The sequence below is a fragment of the Podarcis filfolensis genome (assembly GCF_964270895.1).
Source record: "Podarcis filfolensis genome assembly, chromosome: 2".
In the NCBI taxonomy this organism is placed as follows: Eukaryota; Metazoa; Chordata; class Lepidosauria; order Squamata; family Lacertidae; genus Podarcis; species Podarcis filfolensis.
Window position 1 is genome coordinate 45,573,668 of NC_139605.1, and position 17,517 is coordinate 45,591,184.

General features: G+C 42.7%; 1 protein-coding gene across 5 annotated transcripts in view; it reads left to right on the forward strand.

Annotated features, from left to right (window-relative positions):
- Positions 1 to 17,517, forward strand: part of WNT7A (Wnt family member 7A) — a 51,502-nt gene that overhangs the window by 2,532 nt on the left and 31,453 nt on the right. For 2 of the 5 annotated variants that reach the window (XM_083603096.1, XM_083603097.1), the window contains one exon: positions 681 to 907. In XM_083603096.1, the coding sequence (XP_083459222.1) occupies positions 681 to 907 (227 nt within the window). Of the gene's footprint in view, positions 1 to 219; positions 378 to 680; positions 908 to 17,517 lie in introns of those variants that run through there. The other 3 variants (XM_083603094.1, XM_083603095.1, XM_083603098.1) reach the window with 3 other exon arrangements.

Genomic DNA, 17,517 nt, shown 5'->3' on the forward strand with positions numbered 1-17,517 from the left:
TCAGGAAGTTGGATTGCGCTCTGGGAAAAGCCCACGTGCTCCTCCTTATCCCTGTTTAACACTCTTATCTCCCGAGATCTCGATCTAATTATTGACCCAAATCGCTCCTTTGACTCTTTTCACCCGCAGGCTCCCCGGGGGACTGCTGGGGCGGGCAAGGCAAGCCGAGCCGCGTCGGGCTTGTCTTGGCCACGGGCTGGTTGAGCAAAATGATGTTTTCGGTTCTGCTCGAGTATGTGCCGCAACCTGCCAGTTGACATTAGCAAACAGCACCCGGAAGGGTTGGAGCGAAAATGCTACGTGAAAATGCCTGGGAGAGAGAAAAGGGAGACGGGCACGTTCGCTCTGGTTCGACGCCCCTTACTTAACCCGTGTGTGTATGTGTTGGTTTTTGGGGGGCTGGAGGCGGAAGGAGAGGGAATCGTACTAAACAAACTGCTAAGCGCTTAGCTTGGTGAAAAGTTAACACTGTGTAGCATCAGCTGCTGCCACGTTTCGAAGGGCAGACCAGGGGCTGAAGAGGGCTTTAAAGGCATCCACGTAGTACTTAGAAGCTGGAAAGACCTGCCACATCTAGCTCCTCCAGAAGGCGTGTTTAAACGATCGACTGTGACCCAGACCTGGTGCTGCTGCCGAGCTCCTTCCAGCCTCTACCTTCTCTCTCTTTTTTCTCGTCCTAGGGGCTTCTCTTCCGTCGTGGCTCTGGGGGCCAGCATCATCTGCAACAAGATCCCGGGCCTAGCTCCTCGACAGAGGGCGATCTGCCAGAGCAGGCCTGATGCCATCATAGTGATCGGAGAAGGCTCCCAAATGGGCATCAACGAGTGCCAGTTTCAGTTTCGCAATGGACGGTGGAATTGCTCTGCCCTAGGCGAAAGGACGGTCTTTGGAAAAGAGCTGAAAGTGGGTATGTTACCGCTTTACTATAAAAGCTGTGGCAAGGTGGAGCCTCGAGTCCACCGAAGAGTTACCAAAAGAAATGTGTGTGTGTGATAGGCAAAGGGTGTGATGGCATCTGCAGGAGGCTGCTTAGGAGAACTGGCTTCAGCAGGGATATGCAAAGCCCTGATGTATACTCATCCTCACTAGGTATATAGCCGTTACTCCACTCACAGGCCTACTCCCCTGTGGGAGGCAGTATGCCTCTGCCTACCAGTTGCTGCAAATCACAAGTGGGGAGAGAGGGTGCTGTTGCACTCAGGTCCTGCTTGCAGAGGTGGATTTAGGGGAACGCGGCCGGTTTGCTTGCACCGGATGTGGAGCTTCTGGGGCGCCCCAGGGGATGCCACAACTATGATTTAGAATGGAGCATGAGAGGCGGGGAGGGGCACTGAATTTTGGCGCTGCTGAAATCTTGAGACCCCAAGGTCCACCACTGCTGCTTGAAGGCTTCTCATATGCCTTTGGTTGGCCACAGTGAGAACAGGATGTCAGACAGCAGTGGATTGCATGGTGGGGCAATGCCAAATACTTGACCTCTAGTCAGCTGCATCATTGCTGTTTACTGGGTGGTAGAGGGCAAGGCAGTGGTGAGGTCAGCAGGGTGCAAATGGAGCAGCAGAGCCAATCCAGCCCTCCTATTGGTGCATTTTCACTGCACCAAACTCCCTGCCGCCTCGCCCCTCCCGCTCTAACTCCCAGTAAGCAGCAGCAAGTGACCTACTGGAGGTCAGGTGAGTAATAGCACCTCATCCCACTGTCTGTCTGTGGTTGTTGGATTATATAAAACTCTGGCCTGATTGAGTGGGGCTTTCGTTATGTTTTTATGTTATCCACGCCCCCCCCCAACCCCCACGCATACCACAACTGTTTCTACTGTAAGGCTGCAACCCTCAATACACTTCCTAAGAAATGTCTAATTGAAATCCAGATTTGTTTAGGATTGGGTTTCAAGTCTAAACCCAATTACTAGGGAATAGATTTCCCTGGACTCAGTGGGGCTTCTGAGTTAAGATGCCCAACAACATGCTATTTAGGCCTTTCAACCCATAGCACAAGAATATGCTCTTAAGTCTGTTTCACAGTTTATTGTGCAATGTGCAAATATGGTGCTTGTGGGATGGAAAGCCATTTTTAAAAGCTGAGGTGGTTTCCAGTGTGTGTCTAGGTTTTACAATCATGTTTCAGAGCAGTTTAAGGTGGCGGTAGGAAAGGTGTAAGCTCTGGATGTGAAAACGCAAGAAAACACTCTTGCACATGACCTGTCAGAGAACCTCCCATGCACTACTGTATATGGGAGAATGTTGATGAAATGTGGGGGATAACTCTTTTAAAATCAAACGTTCATTCTAGCCAATACAGCTTTTACATTTGCATTACCAAAACTGGTTTAAGAATGAGGTATGGAAATGCTCTAAACCCCATGATCATGTAAAATGGATTACAGTAACTGCTTTTTGACACTTTTTAAAACAACTTGTTTTAGTCGGAGGCAAGGTGGTTATAGAGTGGCAAAAGTGTGGATTGTCTTGGCAGAACTGATTTTGGTCTAATTAGCACATTGTACAGTAGTGTGGTCTAAGACAGGTCCTACACATCTGAGAAGCTCACTTAGCTTCTTAACTATTCTACTTTTCTGGGTTTACAAAGACATCTGTTCCTATTCTTCCAGCTCAGAAGTCTTTTAGATTAGCATTTGATGGTGACTAGGAATGGTGTCTTCTGTGGCAGTGATTCCTGAACCATGGTTCAGCAGTCTGGACCTACTAATGAGCTGTGGAAACCATAGCTGTCAATGTTTCCCTTTTTTAAAGAGAAATTCCCTTATTCCGAATAGGATTCCTCACAAGAAGAGGGAAAAGTTCACAGCTATGGTGGAAACATGGTATGTGGGCTCACTGTATCTGGAAGGGGTTATGTTTCCAAGGTGTCAAAACTAGGTTCAGGTCAGATTATTAGAGCTTCACTGTTATATTTAGGCTTGGAATAAAGAGGAAGACCCTAGATAACCACAATTTGGGAACCATAGTGTGTGGCTTAAAAAACACAGAGCCACTGTCATTGTTTTTAATCAATGAACGACAATAATAATATCGTCATTGATGATTGATTACATCAGTTTCCCTGCAGTTATGGTTTTTTTCTTACTGATTTTTACATATAGAATCATAGAATTGTAGAGTTGGAAGGGACCATGAGGGTCATCTAGTCCTACCCCCTGCAATGCAGGGAACTTTGTTCCCAATGTGGGGCTTGAACCCACGACCCCGAGATAAAGAATCTCATGCTCTACCGACTGAGCTATCCAGAAATGTGAACTAGATCGGAATGATATATACATTCCATGCTGAGCTCTCAGATGTGGGGTATCTGTGTTTTATTGTTTGATTATTGCGCCATGGATAATAGCAGTTTGTTTTGGACTGTGGTCAATCACTTTTGCGTTGCATTTGAAATTCAGCTGTTTTATTCATTGTTAGTTTATTTACTCAAAAATGTCCTAGCAATTCACTTATCAAATGCACACATATGGTATATAAGGATGTGCCTTGGTGCTATCGTGTTTGGATAAATGAGTAATCAAAATCGGGGAAATAAATAATACAAACTGAATGTCTTCCACAACAATTAACAATAAAAACAAAAACAAATTAACATTATTAATATGTTATCTTATTTTTGTGCTTGTATAACAAAGCTCCCTTGGGGTGCATCTGAGGTAAGGAGTTATTTGTCAGAAGTTGTGTTGCTTTCTCTCCAAATGTGCAATGTAATAACTATCTTGCTACCCATGATTTTCATCCACTTTTCTCTCACGTAAGTGTAATAGACAGCAAGCCCAACGATATTGACTGGGAGCCCCTATAAGCACATGGTTAAATATTGACTTTGCTTTTATAGAAATTTTATAGCCACCACCCACACAGTTTAGTCTTGTGAAAAATGTGATTTCATGATGGCTTCGCTCTGGATGAAACTTTCAGCGTTTAGTCTGTAGTACCAAGCCATTTCTGAACACAATGAGACATATTAAGGGCAGAGTTCCAGGCCTGTGATTGTGAGGTACTTTTAATCTGCCATCAAAACTGTAGCACATAATGACACAAATTCCGCTTTCAGAGGCGGCATGCGGGCACCTATGACTCCGGACCTATGGATTGCTGGAATGGAGCCAGTCAAAGTGCAAAGATTCTTGAGGAGAAAGAGCATTGACAGAGTCCTGCGGCAGCCTAAGGGGCTTGTGAATGAGGAGGCTGGTATGCTCAAGGGGCATCCGGACTCTTTATTTGTCAGGAGTGGTTATCCAACCCCATTTAATCTTAATCCACCAGTGTTTAGCTGTGAATCAAAGCCAATGCAGTCGAGAGAGCAACCTTGAACATTTATAGTCTACCTTTTCCTCCAAGGACCTCAGCGGGGTACACATGGTCCTCCCCGCTCCCCATTTCATCCTCAGAACAACCTTGTGAGATAAGTTAGGCTGAGAGGCAGTGACTGGCGTAAAGGTTGCCCGGTGAGATTCATGGCTAAGTGGGGATTTGAACCCAGGTATCCCAGGCCCTTCTCCAACACTTCAATCCAGGCATAGGCAAACTCAGCCCTCCAGATGTTTTGGGACTACAGTTCCCATCATCCCTGACCACTGGTCCTGTTAGCGAGGGATCATGGGAGTTGTAGTCCCAAAAACATCTGGAGGGCCGAGGTTGAGGAAGCCTGCTTTAATCACTACATTGGCTGATGTCCTGATGCTTTCCCCCTCCAAGTTCAGTTTAGTCAGATAGTAAGATATTTCTTCTTAAAATGCTCCAAATGTCAATGGAATGGTGGGATCTTCAGAATCCCTGCAACTCAGGCACTTTCAAGTTGTTTATTCAACAGCAGATACGCAGAATATGAGGAGGGAGAATATTGGGAAATGGAGGGAGAACATTGTCACCTCAGCTTCAGTGGTGTTGGTCTAACCTTATTGTCATATTTTAAGGACAATTATCTTCAGAATAATAGTAATAAGCGGGTTAGTTATGCTGGCCACATGACCTGGAAAGCTGTCTGCGGACAAACACCGGCTCCCTCGGCCTGAATGCAGAGATGAGCACCATACTCTATAGTCTAATTTGGCTGGACCTAACCGTCCACGGATCCTTTTCCGGTTTTTTTTAACAACAACAACAAATTATTTGTATGCTGCCCACCTGACTGGGTTACCCCAGCCACACTGGACGGCTTCCAATAAATCAAAACACAGGGGCAATGGGCAGAAGATTGTCCCTTGTACTTCAGACCACGTGTGCTTATTCATATGTCTGTGGTTAGCTCACTGGTTCTAAACAGAGAGTGACATTTATTTTATAAAATTTATACACAGCTTTTTTGTAAAATAAACAAACAAACAAAAAGAAAGCTTGAAGATAATACAGTAAAATAAAGGAAAAAACCACAACCCTACTTTAAAATATGGAGGACTTTAAACAGTAAAAACAGATTATATAAACAATTGAATGGATCTCTGTTTTAAGGAACCCTTGGCAGGGACCTTAAAGGTAATCTGGAGTAGGCCCTTTCAAGAAATTGACAGCATTCTCCTCCTCCTCCTCCTCCTTGCAAACCTGAGCCTCTTCAAGAGCAGGTCAGGTTGTCTGCCATCCCCAAGATCTGTCCTCACACCCACTGACATCTGACAAGATGACCTGTTGGAACTAGGAGTGTGCTGTGCTATGAGTTTGCCTGGGACACACAAGCACAGGTGCACACAAGTGTGTGCACAAAGTCATACATACAAATAGTATTTGTACCTGCTGGCCCTTAAAATTTCCCCTTGCTTCATTCATTCTGCCATTCTTATCTGTTCCCAGTTTATCCTCTCAGCAGTTTCACAGACATGCTTTTAGAAGAGGCATATATACTCAGTAAGCTTTCCTATCTCTTTAAGAATGGCATGTAATGTACAACATGCCACTGCCCACCTCCGTTGCTGTTGGTCCTACCCAATGCATCTTTACTCAGAAGCCAGTCCAGCCAGTTCAGCAGGGCTCATTCTCATAGGATTTCTGCTTTGGACACATCCAAAAAACACCACTTGCAGATCTGACTTTCCAGTGGTTTTCTGTGCTGAGCTACAAAAGCCACTTCTGCCTCAGGGGAGTTTTGAAACGAAACATGCTGGGAGTTCAGAGAATGCTGCTGCTGAAGAGGTAGAGGCTGGGGAAACCCAGGTCCACAGATTGGTCTGTCGGGCTCACACTTGCTTGGAAGTCCACCTAAATTGGATAGGAATCCTGTGACTTGACTCGAGTTGAATCCGGGCCAAGCGAAAGCAAATGCACTGGGCAGCTCTTCTGACTTACTATTGTTTATTCAATTTATATCCCACCCTTCCTCTTGAAGGAGGCCAGGGCAGCGTGGAAGGAAGTAGCTTCATTGAGGTTGGAGATGGAAATGGGAATAGTTTCTAAGAGATTTGGAAGTAGTTTGAGAAAGGCTTCACTTCCCATGGTACACACACACACACACACTTTTTGTCGTAATGTCGCTTCTGGTCAAACAGGGTTGGCTGGTGTTTGAAACAACATAAAAATGTTGCAAAACCTGTTTGCAAATGGTGAAAGTGCAGGGTACCCCAAGCACGCAGGCGCCTATGGGCAGACCACCCCTATGCATGCAGACCATGAGCAGGGGGTCCTCTTTTTGAATTACCTTAAACTCTTCCACAGCATGCCACCTTCCAAACCTATTGCATCTGTCTCCAGCTTAGTTGCTGAACGGGATCTTCTGGCACACTCAAACTCAAAATCCCGGGCTGTTCTTGGGCATCCAAGCCATGCAGGTGCCAGGATCACAATTCATTAACTCCCTCCGAGTTCACAACACTTAGCAGCACTTTCTCAGATTCAAACCTGGCAACTGTCCTCGTTTGTGCCTTACCCTGACGCTGAAGAGTTGGATGGCTGCCCTTGAAGGCTTGTTTGAAAGTTGAGTCATTGCTTACAGAGGCCCTCCAGGCAGGCATGCTTGGAGCGACAATGCAGCAGGCAGACTAGGTAGCTGGCGAGGGTGTCAAAATTAAAGGGATCTCTTCCTCGATGGCATCAGTGGACAAGCAGGATCCCTTATGCAACCTCAAACATGGATGGCTTTCAAGAGAAACTGAGAGTGTTCTCCAAAACCCACTGAAGATTATAAAGGGATCTGAGGTGCTCATCAGTTTGTTCTTGTTCTGTCATATCTGAAATGGCAAAAAGCATTGGGCTTGCTCTACTGATTGACGGCAGAGCATGAAGCATATTATACCAGTGTTGTGGTGCCTGCATTAGCCTACTGGGCATAATTCAATGTGCTTCCTTGATTATAATGAAGAGAATCCTACAGCAGTGTTTCAAGGCTACATTCTTATGTCCCATTGTAGGTCGCAGGATAATTTTGTTTGATCCCCTTTTTAAAGTGAACTGACTTCATTTGTACCTCTCAGACTAATACACAGTTAATGCAATTATCCTTTGGAGTTCACAGTTTTTTGAATTTACTGAACCAGGTTGGAGGGACCTGTGCTCCTCCCGATGTTGCTAGACTCCATCATCCCTGCCAACAGGCCAGGTTTGCAAAGGCTGGTGGGAAATGGAGCTCAGCAACATCTGGAGAGCTGCAGGTTTCTGACTCCTGTATGATAACAGTAATATACCAAGATGCTTTTAATAATAGTACTTTAGATGAAAAAACATTTAAAAATGAGATAAAATACACATTTTAAATATGTATCTTTTAAATACAGATGGCCGTATGGATTCAGACTTCGTTTAGGCAGACTGATGTAAACATGGGAAGGAAGGGTGCATGAACACACATGAAATTGAAATATTTATTTATTAATTGAATTGGTATCCTGCCCTTCTCCCAAAGAAGCCCAATTCAAAAAGTTAAAACAGTACAATTAAAAATAAAAACATTTAAAAAACATTGGGGGGGAATCTAAAACATTTAGGTAAAGATAAAGGACCCCTGGACAGTTAAGTCCAGTCAAAGGTGACTCTGGGGTTGTGGCGCTCATCTCGCTTTCAGGCCGAGGGAGCTGACGTTTGTCCACAGACAGCTTTCCGGGTCATGTGGTCAGCATGACTAAACTGCTTCTGGTGCAACGAAATACCGTGATGTAAGCTAGAGCACACGGAAACGCCATTTACCTTTCCACCACAGCGGTACCTATTTATTTGCTTGCACTGGTGTGCTTTCGAACTGCTAGGTTGGCAGGAGCTGAGACAGAGCAACGGGAGCTCACTCAGTCGTGGGGATTTGAACCGCTGACCTTCTGACCGGCAAGCCCAAGAGGCTCAGTGGTTTAGACGACAGCATCACCCGCATCAAAAACATTCACAAAGATTTAGAATACCTAAAAACATTTAACATATTTACTTGGCCTGCCAAGGGTTCAGATTTGATCCACAAAGTAATTTCTCCCAAACCACACCCCCATGCCCCACACCTGATGCCACATGTGATGTCAGGTGTGAGGCAGGTAGAGATGCAATTGCCAATGCACATCTGGGAGTCTTAAAGTGCAGTCCCAATTCTGCACTGGCAAGGGAAAGTAAACTTCGGTTCAAGGGCCCATGAGGAGGATTTCCTCCCACAAAGTGTGTGTGTGTGTGTGTTGCAATTGAGAAAGGAAGGATTCAATTTATCTGCAATTTTTCTCGCAGATGTTCCATTGAAATGCATAGGAGTTTCACATGAGCATGGTGTCTTTTGCAGCTTCCATTCATTGCTGTAAGACTTGCAGATAACTTCCCAGTACAGAAGTGGCCCCAATGCCTCTGATATGCTCAACTGTGGACTAGTTTGTATACATTAGGGATGGACAAATCTGTCAGTTTCTCATTTTCCTAATCTTAAATTCAGTTCTCCACATTTCCATCCCAATTTGTTGTAAAAATATATCCTCATAAAACTGTATCCACACTTTAGTGCAAGTTGCTCCTACAAACATATTTTTATATGCAGTTTCCCTTAACACAAACATTTTCCAAGCAATTTCTCCTAATATAATGCACATTTGCATGCTATTTTTTACCGAAGTATGCATTCTGATGCACATTTTACCCCAGGGTATGCATTTTTGTACACATTACTTGGCTGGTGAATTGCATTGCAAAATTCAGAGATGGGCAAATTTCAAAGGATGACTGTGTTTTGATCCCCATATTGTTTGTGATTAGTTATGTTCATCCTTAAATGCAAACTGAATCAAATTTTCCCCATCCCTAAATTAAAGTCAAGGGTTTTTTTTTATTTAAAAAGTGTGCTTGTGTCAGTTTCAGCATTTGCCGTATTGCTTTAGTTCCTCCAGTTCTGACCTTATCAGTGCCACTTAACTATGATTAAAAAAAAGAACTATGAACATTACCTAATGTGTGTAGATTGATTGTTTTTCTTAGTCTAGCTGTTTCAGGAGGCTACAGGAAACCAGCGGTCTACCACTCCAATTTTCAATAAAGCCATTAGGCCACAAATCAGAGAAGCACAAATGTTCAGTGATTTCACTGAGACTCTAAAGTAACCCAAGATGAAATCAGACAAACAACAATGAAAAGATTTTACTGCATTGTATCGCTGTAATACCATTATTCTGTTCTATTACTGCAACAAATGTGTAGGTATCCTAATCACATTGAATAATATTTTGCTCTTGAGTTTGTGAAGATGCACCAACATAACCTGTATGCTAATAGAAGCTGTGTGTATATATATCGTCGAAGGCAGGTCACCTTGAATACAAATGGTACATATTTCCTAGGCATCTTTCCTTGAAAGTAAGCTCTACTGGCTTCATTTCAATCTATTTTATAATATGAGCAGATTTGAGAGAGGAAAGAGAGAGAAATGTTCCTCATTTCTTGTTGCTGGAACAATTCTGATACTCCCAATGGAAGTTGTAAGTTCAGTGTAGATAAAAAGAAAACACACATAATTAAATTAAAGGATTCACTAGAAATGGTAAACTCTAGAAGCTTAAAGTGTTTTAAAAGGGGAAGGGAGAAGGATTGGATAAATTAAGGGAGAATAGTCCTATTAACAGTTACTAGTCATGATACTTAAATGGAACACCCTTTTTTCTGAACCCATATACTACTGGGAATCAGTTGCTGGTAACATAGAAGGTGGAAAGAGCATCACTTTTATGTTCTCCCTTGCTTATGAACATCCAGAAATATCAGGTCAGCTCCTTCTGGAAACGCTGGAGAAAGACTGCAAGGAAGCAACCTCTGTTGAACTCAATAGGGCTTAGTTCCAATTATATATCTATAGGACTGCACTGTGAATGGGGATTCAGTACCATCCCTGTTGCACAAGAGGGCAAAGTGATCTACTTTGAATACTGAAACACTGCTGATCATATCAAAATGTGTATTGCATATGAATGGGTGGGTCAGTTTATTTCTCACGGTGTCCATTTCACATGTATTCATTCATAAATCCATTTCCCATCCATCTATGAAAATTACATTTTTTAACCAATTCAGTTCAAACAAACAAAATGAGCATAGCTGATAAGATACATCAGTTTGATTCCTTTTAACAAAGCCTTCCAGATAAGTCCATCCCTAGATCTAAGTATGGATTACAAGATACACACATTTTTAAAATCAGGCTAAGCAAAGCAAATCCTAAAATCTTATCTGCATCTGAAAGGTTAGTATCAGGGCAAAGGAGATGCTCTGCCCAGGAAAGGTAGAGAATATGCTTTGCATGCAGAAGGTCCCACATTTAATCCCTGGCATCAACTTCAGTTTAAAAAAGGATCAGGAAGCAGATGATGAATAAGGCTCCAATCTGAGATCCCAAAGAACAGCTACTATTCAGAGTAGACTCATATAGAATTGTAGAGTTGGAAGGGACTAGATGAGCAAATGGACTAAATGGACAAATGCTACCACCTAGAATAAGGTAGCTTCCTCTGTTATACAGAATAATTCAGAAGCTGTTCTCGAGGAGATCAGCATGGGACTTAGAAAAGGATATTTGATGTATGCTGGTCCCAGTACATTCAAGAATGAATGTAATCATGCTTTAGTCTTCTGGTGGTGGTTCTCTTTGGGACCCAACCCTATAATTTGGTTTCAATGAAGGATGCTCAAGATCTAAGCAAGAATATCACTGATTGTAAGGTAATGCTCCTATAATGCATAATGTCCTTGAACTCCAAAGAGATTTTTAGACCGAGTCCAAATCCAGTTTAGCTGATGCACTGTGGCTATAGATGGCTTTGAATTCAAGTATTGAAGAACGTGGATAGCTAAAACTGAAATCTGTGTGTCCATGCAACATCCTGGATCACAGCCTATCATCATCTGGTGAAATGTAATGTAATGATCTTCACTCTTTCAATTTGCTCTTTTGGAAAAAGTGTTCATCAAAATATATGAGAAGACCAGTACACATTCGTTAAACTAACAATGGATTAGATGTTCTCCTGTTGTAAAGGACTCTGTGGGTTTTAAAGAAGCCATACCAACTTGGTACAGGCAAGGATCTGGCCCAATTCATTAAAAGTCCATTTTATATTATATCTTGAAATTTATACACTCAAATCCTTTCAACAGAATACTAGATGATAATCCCATTACAATTTGAATGGACATGGACAACTAATTTTATTAGCATGCCTGACTGATGATGTGATCAAATGACTCATTTATTAAGAAAATCATAATTGTGCTTGTCACTCAGCATGGCAGAATTGCATGCCACTTTGGATGACTCACAAAATTGGCTTACCCACCAAAAGCTGATTGACTGGTATGAGAAACACTATTCCATATCTAAGGACGCCTGCATAAAAGGAATTGTTGTCTCATTGACCCAAATACATGTTCCAGGGATATGTCGGGGGAGGCCATGGATCCACACCCCAAACAGGCCCTCCAGGTAGCCCTGCTGCTGATATGGTTAATTCCCTCTCATTACAGTCAATGGGATGAGCAGAGATGGTTGGGGGGGGGGGAATAGGAAAAGGCAGATGTGTCCCACTTTATACCTGCCCCTTAGCTAGTCATCAGAACTTAGGATGTGGCAGTAGTTCTGAAAGGATTCTCCCCTGCCCAACACCCACACACCCACAATAGGATTTATAGGTGCTGGGTTCCGCCCAACTTTGCGGCCTGCCGCCATGGCTGTGAGGAGGCCCACTGGGCCGCTCATAGTGAGGCCTGACAGGGTCTGGCCCCTCAAGATTGGGGGGCGCTTAGCTCCATCCCAATATATTTTGGGAGTTGGTGCCTATGATAGTATTGCTTTTCCCACCTCCTTTCAGCCTGTTACTACTGTTTTAGTTAATAATAATAATAATAATAATAATAATAATAATAATAATAATACTATATTATTTATACCCTGCCCACCTGCTGGGTTTCCCCATCCACTCTGGGCAGCTCCCAACAGAATTTAAAACACGATATCAAACATTAAAAACTTCCCTAGACAGGGCTGCCTTCAGATGTCTTCTAAAAGTCAGATAGTTGTTTATTTCCTTGACATCTGATGGGAGGGCGTTCCCCAGGGTGGGCGCCACCACCGAGAAGGCCCTCTGTCTGGTTCCCTTAGTATCCCCCAGTTTACAAGTTTTCTGCTGCATTGTATTCCATTGTCATAGTTATCAAATTTTGTTTTCTTTTATGTTTTAAGGCATAACTGCCTTATGCATACCATGAATAAAATAGTATATTATTCAATACCTCCACTGGGCCAATAGCCCTGGCATTGCCAAAGTCTAAGGTGGCTGCATGACCACTTCAGTGAACGTAATTTCAGAGACCAGATGCTGAGCTAGAAAGAGCTAGAATGCCACTTGCTCCATACAGCACTTTCATTTTTAATTGGGGCTGTAGAATTTCCGCATATGTTGAGGTGTACTCAGGAAAGCACCTGATCGTTAAGGTATGATGCTGCGTTGTGACATGCTTTACTTTGACATGGGGTTTAAATGAGCAGAAGTGTAAAATGAGCCTTAGGCCAATACTGAAAGAATCTCAGTCAGAGATGCTCAGTGATTCAGTGAGCTGGGTTAGGATGTTCATGTCTCTGTGCTCATGCCGCATTCTTTTCCAGTAGCCAACAACATCATAACTTGTTCATTAGTGAAAACAATATCTTCTGAGTCTAAAATTCTTTGCAAAAATGAAGTTATTTGTAAAACCCAAAGTAAACTGAACTAGAGCAGGTCTACAAGACGGTCATTCCTTCTTGATGGGAAATCCTGAAAATTGTAATTAAGAGTTTCTAATAATCACCTCAACAAACTACAATTCCCATGATTCTTTGGGAATAAAAAATAGTCTATGCTTGTACTTTGGATATGCCCCTAACATCCCCATTTACATCAGGGCAATATAACATTCATCTGATATTGTCTGTAAAGCAATATTTGGTCCTGGATCACTGTAAAGGAACTTTCAAAGATATGAAGGGGAAATATTCCTAATGACTGCTTTTGATATTCATTTTAGATGGGCTTGCAACTGCCTTCCCTTCCTTTCAATATGTTTCCTATCCTTATTTGGAACATAGTTTTAAAAAAAGAAGTAGAATTTTAAAAGAGTCCCTCCACCCACCTGCCAACCGAGGCCCTTATCTTTTGTGACTGTCTCCTTAGCTACCGTTTTCAGAGGGCTATGAGTGGTGCATGATTTGGCTAAATTTGATATGAGATTCAAGGCAAGGCATATAGATTTTATTAAGGAACCCCATACTTTACCTCCATTTGTGCATTGTAATACGGGCAAGGACAAACAGATTAGGAAGAACCAAATATGTCTTGTATCCATCACAAAACTGAGACCCAGTCGGCACTCCATCCAATGAGACTGCAGAAATTTGCTGCAGGATGGCAAAACTGTCTCCTATATAGTGTGTCCTCCCTAAAAGAGACCTGGAGACTGACCTCCTGGTTGTGGGTGGGCCTATTGGATAGCCACAACACCTGATTGGTAGGTCCCTCATTGCTGGGTGTAATCTGGCCAATGGGGTGCAGTCTAAATGGATTGAGGGACCTATATAAACCCATGCACGTGTCCCAGAGCTTCCTCTTTCGGCTCGTGCATCGGAACACCCGCCCACCTCTCCCTAACTTTAGGGCCTTTTGCGATTGACCTTGCTATGCCGTCGTGTGTCGTCTGTTGTTGGGACAGGGGCACAGCAGGAATTTTCCCCACTTGGCTGATTGGCTGTGGCCATTTGGGTTTTCACCTGCCATGTAGCAATTTGTCACAACTTGTAAGGTTGCGGATGGGCACTGGTTCATGTGACAGGGATGGGAGAACAGTCTCACCATCCCTATGTGAAGGGTATTCCGTTAAAGGAATCCAGGGACTCAACTTGGTTTGGCCAACCCCCGAAAAGGGGTTGTGCCCATGCCTGAATCCAGGGGAGCATCTGGGGAGTGAATAGTGTCTGCTCCCAGCCTTTTCACCTTCCTCAGGTCTTCACCCTTGGCTGACTATGATAGAGCTCTGGGTCAGTGCTACCTGCAAGGGTGTAGGGAGCTAGTCGAACCAGAGCCTATGCAACCACTCACTTTTCTGTTATCAAGAAAGTTGTGGCCTAAATTCTGCCAAAAACCAAAACTAAAATTTGAGTCAAATGTGTGTTTATTTAGGGGGGAGGTCTCTGGGTCTGAACACGCAAATAACATGCACCGTGCAGACTTTCTTCTCCACACAGTGTCAATGAGTCTTCAACATGATGGTCAAACAACTGAGAGCCAATGCAGATGCTACTGGAGCTGTAGCACCTTTTCTCTTAAAATACCTGTTCATAAGAGTGATCTACTCTCATGGTGTGAGAGCTTTAGTGTGTGAGACTACTGGTCCTCTTCTGTGAACAGGAAAAGCCACAAGTTGCCATTTTCCTGTTCATGACAGGGAAAGGAAAATATTGTGTGAATTTGCTCTTCCCAAGTAAGGCTCCTCACTTAGATGGAACATGTGTGTGATCAGTTTTTTTACAGAGATTAGGAACATCTGTACTGGGTTAATGAACTACTGCCTCTTCAGGAAATGAGTGATAATTTTGTTTTGACTTCATTGGGATCAATATATGTATGTAAATAATTTGTGTACATGACATTTTATAACTGTAAAGACACAGGGACAGAGTTATTGGGAGTTTTTTCCCCCTTTGGAGGCAGCTAGAAAAGTATTCTTGCAAAAACAGAAGCCAGGTTGGAAATCTGGCACTGAGTATTTAAAAACCAGCACAATGCTTTATGCCAGAGAGTCAATCTTTCTAGGCAGTGACTGTCATAGTAAGATAAAAAACATTGCCCCAAGGTCACTTTTGCAGGAATTCTCATTTCATACCTGCCTTCAAATGTATCTTGTGAGTACATGTTTGGGAGAAGAAACAAAAAGATTACATTACAGTATGTTAGAGGGGTAGGATATCTTAACGTTTACTAAAGTTCTGCTTATAACTTTCTCTAAAAGAGAACAAAAAAAAATTATGTCACAATGTCATATAAAAGTTTGGTACACAAGGAAAAAAGCAATCCCTCTGCATTGAAAAAAGATGTTTACGTGCAGTGAAATAATGATTTTGTGATTTTACATGTTTGGGGAATGTAGAGTGCATCCTTTTTAAAAACAAAACAAAACACACCACTAAAGTATTTGGGCTGAAATCCAGCACAAAATTAGGTGCATTTACAGCATAATCCTAAACCTACTTACTCAGAAGTTAGTCTCACTGTGTTGAATGGAGCTTCCTCCCTAATAAGTGCTTTTAGGAGTGCACAATAAAATGAATGCCAGGGGTATCAACTTGAATAAAATATTGTTGGGCCCAGGTAAGGCCTGCCCCACATAATCTATCACATGATGCAGTGCACTCACACCATGAACTATGTGGGTGCCCTCAAATATTTTATTGTGGAGGCAGAAGCCCCCACAGCCCCTAAACGTTGGCTCCCATGATGAATGGACTAAAGTATGTGTAAACCTGTGTTCAGTTACTTAGTTATTTTTTTACCTCCCTTCACCAAACATGTTCACAGGCCAATTTACAAAAAAATGTGGTAATAGAAAACACAATAAACTAAAAATAAAATGCCTTCCATAGTTCTAGTTACAGGTAGGTAGCTGTGTTGGTCTGCTGTAGTTGAAACAAAATAAAAAAAATTCCTTCCAGTAGCGCCTTAGAGACCTTCTTCAGATCTGAAGAAGTGTGCATGCACACAAAAGCTCATACCAATAACAAACTTAGTTGGTCTCTATGGTGCTACTGTTGTCTTTGTCCATGGGGTTTTCTTGGCAGGGATATTGGAGTGGCTTGGCGGTTCCTGTTCCAGGACAGTGTTGTCGAAGCTACCAGCATGAGTTTGACCAAACTGTGGGAGGCAGTGGAAGAGAGGAGTGCCTGGCATGCTCTGGTCCATGGGGTCACGAAGAGTCGGACACGACTAAACGACTAAACAACAAGGTGCTACTGGAAGGAATTTTTTTGTTTTGTTAAAAATGAAATGTGATTCTCATAAATTACGTTAATAACATAGCATCATCATTAAAATGACTTAACCCACCAACCTCTAAAAGCCTGACAAAAAGCGAGTTGTCATCTGGCATTTAAAAGAATGTAAACTTGAGTCATGGTGACCTTCAGTGGGGAGATCATGCCATGGACTCTGAGCCACTACCAAAAAGGCCCTTTCACAAGCTCCTGCCAGGAAGTCTCAGGAGTGCCTCTTAATAATCTTAATATGTGGACAAATTGATATGAGACAAGGCTACTTCTGCACTGCAGGAGGTTGGACTAGATGCCTCTCCGGCTCCCTTCCAACTCTACCATTTTATGCTTCTATGATGTTTTAGCTTTCTAAGTTGGGTAGAAAGTTCAGTACTAAACACAACTTTCAGCTGGGCTTGTGAGTTATGGAGGTTTTTTGTTATTCCTTGCATTTCCTCTCTCACTTGCTTTGCTCCTCTTTCTGAAACATAACAAAGCAGGCAAAAAATCCATTCATGCATTCCGGTCCATGAAGTTGGCAACTGTTTCATAGCTAACACGTTTCAAAGGCAGTATGCTTTGGGCGGCATTTTTCTACTTGATTCCACAAGCTGAAGAATAGTCTCCTCCCCAGGCCCAATCGAATAACACCAGTGAAATGTGGTGGGTGTTCTGCATCTTGCAGGATCTAGCTATTTATCAGAGCAATGGGTATCTTATATAACTTTCAAGGCCACCATTTTTCATTGCAAGGGTTTTGTTTAATGGTCATGTCTGCAGTGAATGATGGAATAGAAGGAGGCAGATCCAGCTAATCGGGGAAAAGATGGGTCCTCGTCTCCAATTTGCTGCCTATGAATTATGACTTCTATAGAGATGTGAAATAATGCAGCTTATGGCACATAATTGGCAAGCTCTGCTGTATTTTCCATCTTTATATTTTCACAATCAACATATAATTCAACACATGTCTCTTCAGATAACTCCCTCCCTGACCTCTTGGCTTTAAATAGCAGAAAATGCAACGTATGTTTTCCAGGGAGATTAATACAAATTTGTCTTTTTTATTTCCTAGAATACCTAATTTATGGC